The sequence below is a fragment of the Telmatherina bonti genome (genome assembly GCF_933228915.1).
Source record: "Telmatherina bonti genome assembly, chromosome: 19".
NCBI classification, from domain to species: Eukaryota; Metazoa; Chordata; class Actinopteri; order Atheriniformes; family Telmatherinidae; genus Telmatherina; species Telmatherina bonti.
Genome location: NC_136617.1, coordinates 21,163,390 through 21,176,430, shown reverse-complemented (window position 1 = coordinate 21,176,430; position 13,041 = coordinate 21,163,390). Strand labels below are relative to the sequence as shown.

General features: G+C 40.9%; 1 protein-coding gene across 1 annotated transcript; it reads left to right on the top strand.

The window, feature by feature from the left end:
- Positions 1-249: 249 nt before the first annotated feature.
- On the top strand, positions 250-13,007 carry LOC306769724 (uncharacterized protein). Its single transcript, XM_079258419.1, has 13 exons — positions 250-473; positions 981-1,049; positions 2,862-2,886; positions 7,742-7,828; positions 7,930-8,069; positions 8,171-8,290; positions 8,404-8,449; positions 9,016-9,910; positions 10,024-10,144; positions 10,289-10,354; positions 10,476-10,577; positions 10,670-10,916; positions 12,537-13,007. Exons 1-13 carry the CDS (start codon positions 420-422, stop codon positions 12,737-12,739), a joined length of 2,175 nt encoding a protein of 724 aa, XP_079114545.1. The 5' UTR covers positions 250-419; the 3' UTR covers positions 12,740-13,007.
- Positions 13,008-13,041: the final 34 nt, after the last annotated feature.

The window sequence follows — 13,041 nt, the reverse complement described above, 5'->3', positions numbered from 1 at the left end:
GTCAGTAAGGACATTGCATATACGGCGGTATCACCAGGGGGCGTTGAAGAGCGACCGTTATCCGTAATCACTGTGGGTGCGCTCGTTTTTATTGCCATTACTGCATTTTTAGTGTCGTGTTTGTTAGCTGTGACGGCGCCGGTACACCCTTGTGTACAAATGTAACGCACCAGCATACCGGAAGTAAGTTTTTTTTTAATTGGTTGTGTAAACGGATGCAGTTTATTTTGTTACTAATAGCTGTGAATGCTCAGTATTTAGGGTCATTTAGAAAACATTAAGCAGTTGCTAGCTCCTTGCTATTCACTAAGGCTTTGCCTTCCAGTGAGAAGTTTTGTTCTCGCTACTTAAACGATTGCTAAGCTAATAGCGTTGTGGTGCGATTGAAAGGCTGGTGCAACCAGTAAAAGGTGCCCAAAATGGACAATATCGAAACACCGTACGACGAGGAAGCTCAGTTCATTGACTGCACGGTAATCTGGTGTTTAATTGTGTCTACAGAATGTGATCTGTGGCTTAAGTGCAAATAAATGAATGCAGCGTGGTTTTAGGAGTTAGCAAGTCACGCCACATACGCCCAGGCCATGCTTGATGGAGCAGGCCGTAAACAAACCCTTCTTCAACCTAAAATGTAGTTTTTGATACTTATTTGGTAGAATTGCATTAATATGGCTTTTGATAATCTATGAAAATGGACTAGATATGTTTAATTTAGCTTTGCATATTCTAGGCCAGACGCTAGGTGGTCAAAAACACAGCGAATATCTTATAATGACATTCTATGTATTATTTTTCTTCTTTTCAAGCTTGACTTATTCATTTCTGGGCGAAAATCTAAGAGATAAATAAAACGTTTAGCTCATGATAAAATAAAGTTGTGAACAATTTCTTCGAAACAAATCAGAAAAAAAGGTTCCTTGTTGTGTTTTAACAGGATAAATAATTTGCCAGTTGATTCATGTTTTCCTTTTTCAAACAAGGTCTGTGAAAAATCCATCAGGGGCGAGACCTTGTACAAGATACACCTGACCTCACCAGGACATATAAAGGTACTCAGCATGATTAGTTTGTTGAAAGCTATGCACTCTGAAAGTTGCATTGAATAAGTAGTTAAAACGGGATAACAGCTTTTCTTCAACCCACATCTCTCATTTTTAGTGGGGGGGTTTTTTCCCCTCACAGGCTCAAAATGTAAATGTATGTAAATGGAAACCAAACATTCCTCATGCCCAGTTGTTTTCATCATCAAGGAGATCTTTTTGTATTATAAAAGACATTTAATTTCTGATGTACTTCCCGCTTCTCTGTCTGTAACCCTTCATACTCTTGCCATGTGAACAGACAGTTTGCTGCTCTGAACCATGTGGCACATTACAGTTTGGACATTTTGAGGCACTTTCTCAAAATATTTGGCAGGTAATTCCATAAATTAGCCAAACTTCCATCAATCGGAAGATTGGAGCTGCTTTGTGGATCAGACGGTCTGCAGAGCCAGTCTGAAGGAGAAGATAAGAACAAGCGTATTTTCCAACAGGAACATCCTTCAGTGATGAACTTTGCTCTTCCTTCATCAGAGAAATATTACTTGAGCGGCATCCATCAGTGGATGTGCTTCACTGTCGTCACCACGTCGGTAGCAACCAGCTATTCCTTATATAACATTGTGCTTGTCTTACAAGCACTCACTTTCAAGCCTGGTAAAGTGGATTTTTCAGAAGTTGGTTACTCATGCAAGTCTTGTTTGTCAAGGATAAATACTTGTCACCAATGTGACGCTTGAAGTACAAGAGAACACAAAATGTCCTTTATCTCCTCAACCACGCCATCTTAAAATGTATAAGTGGCTTTGGCTCAAACAGTTAAGGAATTACAAAACATGGAAAATCTATGTGGTGCCAGAAGTGGCGTCTTCTTTTTTTCTGCCTTTGGCTACACTGGATACTGTCAACTACTTTCCATATTTCTTTTGGAAACGGACTGAAAGACAAACTCCCTTTACGTTAGTCCACCTGTCCTTTTCAAGCAGCCTTTTCAACTTGATGCTGCTGCATCTTTGTTGTACCATGTCCTTCTGTTTGTAACATATGGAAGCACAATCGAGGGAGCAAATTCATGTGGCTCATGAGAAAGCAGCAGTGATATTCGCAGAGCCAAAATGACGTGTTCTTAAGGCAATCATGGTAATGTAACAAAACACTGCTCTAAACACAGGCACTGTTGCTCATCTTTTGATTACATGATCTCAGCATGTTGTCTGAAAGCTGAGTTGGTGCTGTGCTGCGTCTTGTTGACCCGTATGAACAAGCAAAGCTAAACAACGGCAAGATAATGAAGATGCTTTCTTTTATAATTTTATTTCATGCTCTTTGTATGAAAATGAATGGAAACACAAAAGTTATCCTTTTCACATGTCTAAAATGTGAGAGCCTACCAGGGTTGCATGTCGTAAATATTACATGGCATGTGTGAAGCTCTGTGTGGACACCTTTGGTATCCGTTAGATGACTGCGACAGTGGCCTCATCCACCTGATCTGTTGGATGCCTCCTTCCTGTAGATGCTGTTCTACAGTGCATGAATGCAAGAGTGTGCATTAATAAGAACAAAGATGCCTCTGTGAAGCTTGCAGTCGCCAGTTTGAGTCCAGTGAGTGTAACTGAGTGGTAGGAAAGCAGATGAGCTCAAGATCTTTTACTGCATCTCTTGTGAACTGCGGTTTTGGTTAACGATTGTGTCTGAAAAGAAACATGATTGTTTCCTTAATCTAATATTTTCTCCATTTGTAGCAAAGGTGAACAAATTTCATGCTTATTCAGAAGTAAATGACTTAATATTCTATTGCTCTCCTTTCGTTCCCGGCAGAAAGAGGATGTCCTTGTTGCTCAGGGTAAGTAGACTTTTTCATCTTTTCTTTAGGTTCTTTTTGCCCCTTTCTGGCTAAGTATAGATTTACTTTATATATTTGCGAGAAAATTAATGAACTTGTTAAGAACTCAGCATCAAGGAAACAGAAAATGTGTTCAGCTACTTCGGAGTCAGCTGTACAGAAAAAAAGATGTCCAGATTATCTGGAGTTTCCCTTTTTCCCCAGGATAATTTAGGGCTACCTGTGCGCAAAACATCTTTGAACAAATCTCAGGCAACTGGGAGCGTGACTGAGTCAGGCTTCATTTCTGGTAGACTGTCTCATTTTTTTCTTGTGCCAGAACTGATTATGGCTATGATTGGTAAGGTCAGCCATAGAAAATGCTCCATTTGTGAAGTGTTCCTTTTGTGGTATGAACTCACATGGAGGGCAGTGCAAAACTTTGCTACTAAAGAAAAGCCTGTAAACTTTCAGGATGGACCAGTTTTCATGAAGACAACATACCATCACCACTGGCAATGTGAGAGGATTGCTTCACATCACAGGTTGCTTTATATTGAGCCCCTTTCTCGTGCTTCTTCAAATTGGGACTGATTAGCCTTTATTTGTTGCGATTTGTTAAAGGGCAAAAGCAGAAAGAGCAGGTTGGAGTTGACCCATCTCTGAGCTGGCACGGTAGGTAGTAAAAGAGCTGGAACATTGCGTTCTCATGGCGTGAAAGGGTCACACTGTGATAATGTGCGATCTATATGACTAGCATGCCGCTGGAATTGAGAATAAACAACCCGACTGAATCATACCTACTGCAGTGCTGCAAGGATTTTTAAATATTTTTTGGCCCTCATGCAAATATCGTTCCACATAAAGAACAATGGAACATCATTCTGCTCACCAACGCTGCCGAGTTATCTTGTCTGATTCTGCAAAGCCATAATGATTTGTGAAAGGACACATTGGCACAGGATGAACCTGCCATTTTTAAATTTTTTTTTTATACATTTGTGAAATGAGCACAAGTAGCTTAAAAAAGGGCTCATTGCTGCTGCCGTATATTGGAACTTACCTGTGAAAGGGGCTAGTGGTTGTGGAAGTTGAAGGTAAGTGTCTTAGGAACACAGAAGTAGAAAATGTTCCATAAAGTTGCCTTTAAACAGGAAAGATTTCTATCTGATAGAAACACCATTGAATATGTACCAAACTTACATTGTTTCCACTCCTCGACATATAGAATATTGTCCTCAACCACCAACGTTCCTGGACAGGAAGTTGGTCCCATTTGGCAAGTACTCCTGGAATGGAAAAAAAAGGGTTTTTACAAAGGAAGCTATATGTGATTGTTACCTGCTGAACTCAGTGGACTGTCTATCTAGCTTTCAACATTTGCTGTGATTTTTAAGTTCGTTTTGGGATCTGTGGATATGGTGGAAGACAGTCAAGAAAACACAGGCCATCAGGATATCGCAGCCATCATTGTGGAAAAACAGTCATAATTCAAGACAGACTTGTTTTTATTGCGAACTGGGAAGACTTCTCCACAGCTGAAAACAAACTACTTCAGCGGTTGATGACCTTTGCACGTCGATGAAGCCTCTTGCGCATTTTAGTCACAACAACTAGTAAGCTGTTTTTGGTCACCAGGCAGCATCTTTTTTTGCAATCAACATCTAGTTTCTCGTCATCTGCTGTTCGACATACAGCAGACAGAAAGAAACTGTCAATGGGAGGGGGGAAGAAAACCTCCCATGGAAGATGAGATGAGCAACTTGGATTGAATGTAAATTGGAAGATATGTTTCAGAAACGTGACTGTAAACAGGATTTTGGGATAGACTTTCATGTTTGAATGCTTTATCATTGTTTCGGTGGAAAATGGGGAATAATGGGCGGTGGAAGTGATCGAAGCTTCTTCAGTGGTGTGTTTTGGCCTCTTCGACTCAAGTGGATTCCGCGGATGTTATAGGTAACTATATGTTGCAGAGTAAAATATTCTGCATACCTCTGCATCAAATAAGATTGACATTTATATAACTCTAAATTGATCTCGGAACAGAAAAAGAAACTTTGTGAAGTTTCGAAGAAACTGCTACAGCAAAGGCCAGCCTGTGCATGTTTTCTGGCCTGTGCAATGATGAACATATTCCAGTTTCCTCATGGAGCTTTGTTTGTCTAAAGGTCCTATATTATACATTTTAAACCATTTCATGTGTCAGAGGTCCAACAACTTTGTTTTCAAAGTGTTCATCTTTTCTCCTTAATTTCAGTCATTCCAAAAGTTTCTTCTCGTGGGCCTTACTGGGAACAGGCACTTTCTGTGTCTAATCCTTCTGTCCGTCCATCAATCCATTCATCCATCCATCCATCCACCATTTATTTATTTTCTGCCACTGGGTTGGGCCACGGGGCAGGAGCCTAAGCTGGGAAGCCCAGACTTCCCTCTCCCCAGCCACATCTCCCAGCTTTCTCTAGGCGTTCCCAGGCCAGCGGAGACATATAATCCCTTTAGCGTGTCCTGGGTCTTCCCTGAGGTCTCCTACAGCGGGGACGTGCCTGGAACAGCTCACCAGAAAGGTGTCTAGGAGACCTGACCAGATGCCTGAGCCAACTCAACTGGCTCCTCTTGATGTGGAGAAGCAGTGGCTCTATTCTGTGTCCTGGATGATCGAGCTTCTCTTCCTATCTCTTAAGGGAGAGCCCAGCCACCTTGCGGAGGAAACTCATTTCAGCCGCCTGTATGTGAGATCTCGTTCTTTTCGCTACGACCCACAGCTCATGACCTTAGGTGAGGACAGGAACATACATCGACTGGTAAATCGAGAGCTTTGCCTTCTAGCTCAGCTCTTTCTTCACCACAAGAGACCAGTGCAGAGTCCACATTATTACAGATGCTGCACTAATCCACCTGTCGATCTCACGTTCCATCCATCCCTCACTCATGAACAAGACCCCGAGATATTTAAACTCCTCCATTTGAGGCAGGACCTCACTTCCAACCCGTAGAAGACAATAAACCCTATTCCGGCTGAGGACCATGGGCTCAGATTTGGAGGTGCTGATTCTCATCCCATCTGCTTCACACTCGGCTGCGAATTGCTCAAGTGAATCAGAGATTCAACTATCTGACGAACCCTCCTCTCCAGGACCCCTGAATAGACCTTACCAAGCAGGCTGAGGAGTCTGATCCCTGTGTAGTTGGTTACACCCTCCAGTCGTCCTCCTTGAAAAGCGGGACCACCACTATGGTCTCCCTGTTCAAAGGCACTGTCCCCGATGTCCATGTGATGCTGCAGAGGAGCCAGGACAGCCCTACAGCATCCAGAGCCTAAAGAAACTCTGGGCTGATCTCATCCATCCCTGGGGCCTTGTTACCAAGGAGCTTTTTGACCACCTCAGCGACCTCAACCCCAAAGATAGGAGAGTCCACCCCAGAGTCCCAAAGCTCTGCTTCCTCTTCAGAAGATGTGTTGGTAGGATTGAGGAGGTCTTCCAAGTATTCCTTGCACCAACCCATAACGTTCCCAGTTGAGGTCAGCAGCTCCGCATCTCCACTATACACAGTGTTGACTGAGCACTTCTTCGCCCTCCTGAGTCGCTGGGCGTTGGACCAGAATTACCTCGAAGCCCTGTGGAAGTCGTTTTCCATGGCTCAAGTGAGAACAGGAGATCACAACCAGAGGAAGCCAGCAGGACGACGTCATCCGCAAAAAAGCAGAGACCCAATCCTGAGGTCTCCAAACCGGATCCTATCAACACCTTGTCTGCGTCTAGAAATTCTGTCCATAAAAGTTATGAACAGAATTGGTGAGAAAGGGCATCCTTTAGCAGGCCGAGGTTTTGGCTTGGCAACAGCCGAAGCCGCATCCCGCTTATCCTGTTAATACCTATTAGCTGCCTCCAGAGTCCCCCAGGCCAAAAATGCTCGATAGGACTCCTCCTTCAGCTTGATGGCATCTCTTTCTGCAGGTGCCCACCAAAGAGGTCTGGGATTACCGCTACAACATGCCCCAACGACCTTACGGCCAGAGCCTCAACCATATGTAGCTGGTTCCGCCAGATATAGTTACAGCTAGAAAGCCAGGGGGCTTTCTGAACCTTTAAATGAGCAGTGCTTGTCCACATCCACTCCACGCCTCTCACAGGGAGAGGATGCTGTTTTCGCTGGTGGCTGCTTTGCTAGCCAGGGGGCAGCTTGGTGGCAATGTCCACTAACGTGGGAGTTATACTGGTTATAACTGGTTCCCTTCTTTGGATCACAAACGTCTCTTGGTATGTTTGGGCACACATTTGCTGAAAAGTAGTGCGAGAAAGTGAGAAAGATTTGATTTTTCTCAATTTTGGGTCTCATACACAAGCTGTGGGTTCACAAAGAACCTTTTTTTTTTTTTTAACTGAGTTTTGCATAATATGGGATTTTTTAATATGAACAAATGATATTTGCATGTGTACTGTTCATGCAAACATGCTTAGTTTGTATGCTTAAGCATATTTTTTGGTTATCAGTCTACATGTTGTGATTAAATTATGTTGAATGAAGACCACAATGCCTCACAATCTTGCTTGTTTTTTCTTTACAACCTGAAAACATTTTACACTCCAAGTTAAAGGATTTATCAAAACCCTTGTTTATTTTAAAATAAAGTTACTTCTGAATGCATTCATTGTCCAATTTCAATTGCTGGAGGCCACATGGGGGGAAAAAGTTGTACGCTCACGTCCCTTATTGAAGATGATTGATGAAAAATAATTTAAATATCTCACAGATTAACTAATAAAAAGAAGCATTTCACTTGTATTCATATTCCTGAACTATGCATTTGATGAGGACTAAAATGCTCTTTGCTGTATTTCCCTTACCTAACAACCATTATTTGACTTTTCAGGGCTGGCTGTCAGACGACACACTGTCCCCATATTTATGGACATTTACCAATATGTGGACTACCTGAAGCTTGATGAGCCCATCATTGGTGAATATATTGATTTTATTTTTGTGCTCATTGTCAATCATAATTTTTTATTATTACTCTTTTTTTTCCCCCAAACATATCTTTTCTTGCTGTTTTATTAGGATTAAGCTATTTGGAAGAAATACCCAATCCTGACCCACAAGCGGGCCCCAAGTACATATGCAAGTTATGCAATCAGACTTCAGGCTTGGCAAATATGGTCTGCCACGTGATTGGACGCAAACATAGGCTGAAATACATAGTAAGCAAAACATTTTTTTTTTTTTTTTTTTTTTTTTTAAAAATTAAATAAAACAGGGTTTTTCATTAAATATTAAGTAGTTAACCGTTTTGTCTGTTTAGGAAGAAAACAGGAGAGACTTGGTGACCTGGGATGGTGTGACTGTTAGAAACCAAGGAGGGAAGATTATTAGAGCCAAAGCAGAGATAATAGAGCGACAGGATGGACGAGGAACTCCAAAAGTAGGATAATTTTAAATGAACAATATTATCAGATAATGCTTTTTAAAATAACCATCATCATCCTTTGGATAGCAGTTTTAGATTTTTATTTATTTATTTTTTTTTGTGTTCAGGCAATGGTGAGAAGGGGACCCGAGGGCATGTTGAATATCTCAAGAGGTACGTATAATTATGTCAGGTGGACTGGTGCCCTAATCGCCATACAGATAAATTTCACAATATACTGTACATGAAGCATGTAGGTAAAGTTTTGCATTATGTTACAGCACACCCTTAAATAAATTGTACTTCAGTAAACATTGTAATCGGCTAGTCAGTTACTGTAGCACTTTTTAGAATCGCAAGTACTGCAAATAAGGCTTGATATCATCACTGATATACTGATTCATAATTTATCCCTTCCCTTTTGACTTTGGGAGTTTTGTTTGTCAATTCCCCATATGCCAAAAAATCAAAATGGCTGTTTTCTAAGGCAACAGTACTGCTAAACAAACCCACACAAGTTAACAAAAGAGAATAAAATCTAGTTTAGTATTAAGACACAGAAAGAGAAGAACAATGTTAAATAGTGACTAAATGCATCCAGATATTCAAAAGAGAAACAGTTTATCTTTTAGACCACTATCTACACAAGTTTGCCAGTTGCACATCAGTATTTGTGATATTAGTCTCATTTTAACACTAGAAATAAAATGACATCCAAATGTTTTTCTCTTATTCTTTAGTTCCCCTAAAGCACAGTCTAGAGAGAGAGCAGAATTTCCCTCAGAGACCCCTTCAAGATGTACCACCGCTCTTGCCAGAGCTCAAGAACTACCACCAAAGGAAGGCAGCTACAGGCTTCTCAAACATGAGTAAGAACCAAGATCCGTTCAGCCGTGATGCAGTTGAAGAGGAACTGCAAAGAATGGATTACAGGGAAGGCCTGAAGTACAAAAAGGACTATATGAACCCTGATTATCATAGTTCATTTAAAGGTGACTATGTTAAAGATTCACAAAGAAATCTGGGACTTGACCCACATAATGTACCCAGATGCAATTACAGAGAGCAGATGCCTGAACCCCAGCCTCAGGATCAGGAGTATTACCCAGAAGAGGGTCCTTTTTATAAAAGACCCTTCCCGGAAAGGGATGCTTTGGCAGAATTCTACGCTGAGGAAGTTCGGCGTGGGCAACATTGTTCTCAAGAATATCAGCCTTCTCAGATGTCGTATCCTGATGGTGATAAACAGCGGTGGTCCCTGGAGAGAGAATCTGATAGACACGATGGTGCGAACAGAGCACACAGGCCGGGATCAAGTGAACCAGAGCCAAAGAGGAGGAACATATCCACTCCTCTGGAGAGTGACCAATCATTCCATGATGTATTTGGTTTAGTCAAAGATTACCATCATCTAAGAAGCAAGCCATATGAAAAAGCGACATTTGATAGCCCAGGGCCTAGCAGAGCTGGATCCTCTACCTCTCAGAGATGCACTGAAGATTCTAGTACTTTTTCTAATATGCCAGAGCCATTCCAGCGTTTCCTGCAAGGGAATTCAAATAATGATGGGCACAGTAGAAGAAAAAGCCGCTTCTCTGATGCTACTCCAGAAGAACTGGAAATGACTAAGGAGATGTGAGTGTAACGACTAAAAGTGGCTACTGCTATATATTATTTGGCTTTTTATTTGGTTGTATTTATCCATTATGTTTTTGTGGCTGAATGTTAACCTTGTGTTCTTTTCACAGCCTCAGAGAAGGATATAAACAGTCATATCCTGAGACTGGTGGGGCTCCTAGACGAGTTGGTGCACCACTGAGACCCGAGGTCAATGTAACACAGTACTCCGACCTCTACGGTGAATTGCAGGTAGTTAATTGTAAAATCTGGCAGGCAGTACGTCACACTCCAGAACTAATTTAGGAGTAAAACATACTCCTAAAATAGTGCTTACATTTATGCAAGTGTTGTGTTATAGTGATGTCAGACCAGTTTTTCTCTTCCCCCTACCAGAGTCAACATCAGGCTGAAGATTTCCGTAGAGGTGGTCCAGAATCTCACGGTGTCTTTGACATGCTGGTAAAGTCACAAAGAAACATTTATCTCAGTCTGTCTGAGATGTTTGTGTGTGTTGTGTTCTAAAACCATTTCCTGAAGTAGGTCTTTCATTTTTTCCCCCCCTCCCATCATATTCTTCCAGAAAAATGTTGAAATTGAGAATGCAGAAGAAGCAGAGTTCTTGAAGAGCAAACTTTCCAGCCTTTTGAAAGAATTCAAGACCAAAAAATTGGAGAAAGCTGCAGTATGTGTCCTTCTTTCAGTAATGCCATTCTTTCCACCAGATCTTTACAAATACTGGCCAGATAAACCAAACATGTGTTTATGTGGTTTTAGCTTGATAATCAAAGTCGAATGGGAATGTCCAAAAGCTATGGCAACTTAAAGCTGGATCCACAACTGCCTCAAAAGCACCGGTACGAGAGAAACCTAAAAGAAGATTGTGACCATAGACGACCAGAGGCCCTTGATTTTGGTACTGGCAACACACGAGGGCGGAAACAGAATGAGCAAATGTCCCAGGAAAAATACAAAGAATATCCCCAACTTACACCCAGCCATTCAAACAGACACCGTTACAAAGGTAGAGTATGTTTGCATGATTTTTTTTTTTGCACACCTGACACTTCTGGGTAAATCCACTTAGTTGACTCGCAAAGAATTGGGACACTTTGAGAACAAGTGTGTATTTGTTTGCCTCAAAAGTGATATTACCTACAGATCTAAGGCCATACAAAGTATTTAAACATGTATGTGTGTGCTTTTTTTTGTAATAGTTGTAGCTAAAGTCTCCATCTTCCAGCCAGAAGAGCTTTCAGTTCTTCTACACCAGCATGTTGACAAGCCAACACTTTTGTTAATTTCTCTTTGGTAAAATCTTCATCCAGCTGGCAGCTTGTGTAAATGGATCTTTACTCTGCAGGAAGATCCCAGTAGTTGTATTTAATTAAGCATCTAACGTTTCTAAGTACGCCAACAGTTCATGACCCCATCAGATGTACTGCACCTACTGTGGCGTTCTCTTTATGCTTTACGACCCTGGTCGGATTTATTCTTCCCCATTTTCCACATAAATCTCTTTAAAAAGGACAAGGTTCTTTTTTTTAATCGTAGAGTGCCACTGTCAACTTTCAGCACTTTTCATTGAGCTGTCACCGCACTTGCCTTTGTAATTTTAGTTTTTGCTGTTGATGTGAGGTAAATTAAAGCCATTTATACAAGTTATATGAATTGTGGTGAGGTGTCCCCCACTTGCCTCTTGAATATTAACTCCAGGTTTATTTTTTCACATTAGCCGTAGTTCTCCTCCATTAAGTTTGATATAACTGCTCCAAATGAGAAACTGCAGTATATGTTGTCCCACTAGTTGACTTCTATATCACATGTGCCCTGACGGAGGTAATGAAGGTGCTGTGTAGATGGATGTAGAGACTAGTTTGTGACTATACGTCAAGCATGGAGTCAGACTGGTTCTACTCCACTTTTACTAACCAGTTACATCCCTTAAAAAAAATTAAAGTTATTTACTTTTACTGTCAGTGACAGGGCATCTGTTTTCAGATTTATGGATTTGGATCAGTATACAAGACAAAACAGAAATGATGCTTGTAAACTGTTGTAAATCTGACAAATTATTTTAAACATGATGCCTCCTCTGAAAGTAGTGTTATATCCCTAATTTTCTTCTTTATTTGGACTTGCAGTCAAGTTGCATGTCAAGTTTTAGACGTGCGTTGCGGAAATGGCTTTTGTGTCCCATCTAACTGGTACCAATACTTAGAATCCCATTTGGACTAAGCCTTGAAGCACTGAGCTCAACATTTTTTAGACCAGAGATCACCAAATCTTGATCTTGCTCCAGAACACCTGACTCAAATTAAATGGATCCAACAGCCTACTAAGTTATGCCTCTTTACCCTGAGTCAGGTGTTTTGGAGCCATTTTCTTGCTTTTCTGTTAAGACAAGAAAAATAAATCACTATCAGTAGTGTTGGTGATCAGTAAAATTACTCTCCTGAACTACAGGTCTTCAGCTTTTCTTTAAATACTTCCAAGCAACATTCCTGTCTGATACGTTTCAATACTGCAAATACCCACTGACTTGACAAAGACCATTACCATGACTTAATATGCAATGGTATTGTTGGACCTTGTCAACGTAATAATTCTGTTACCTAATGGTTAATCATTTTGCCTTCTTTAGATGAGCCACCATGCTATCCTGAAAGGTTTGAAGAACCTCTGCGCCCTGGTGACTACCAGCCTGCTTCTGAGTTTTATGAACCTCGCTCCACTGCACCTCCCCTTCACATGGAGCAATTGGGCCGGATGCAGAGAAATCCCCGCTACTCTAGAAATCTAGACAAAATCACCTCTGCCCTGCTGGAATTTGTGGCAAGAAAATGATTAGTTTTTGTTTTAAAAAGAAAAAAAATCTCTGGTCAATCTTAAACAGACTAATAATTACATTTCTAGCTTTAATATTTTTTATTTTGATTTAAAAAATTGAAATAATTTTTGAATATTCAAGTCTGTTTGTTGGTCAACAATAAAATATTTGTCTACTGAAATTCTTTTTTTTAAAATTACTCTTTATGCTTGATTCATTTGAAAAAATGTTAGATTCTTAATGGTAGTCTGCCCAGTATATTCAATTGAACCCAACATATGTCTTGAGCCTGTAGGCCTTTGTGAATATGATCGTTTAT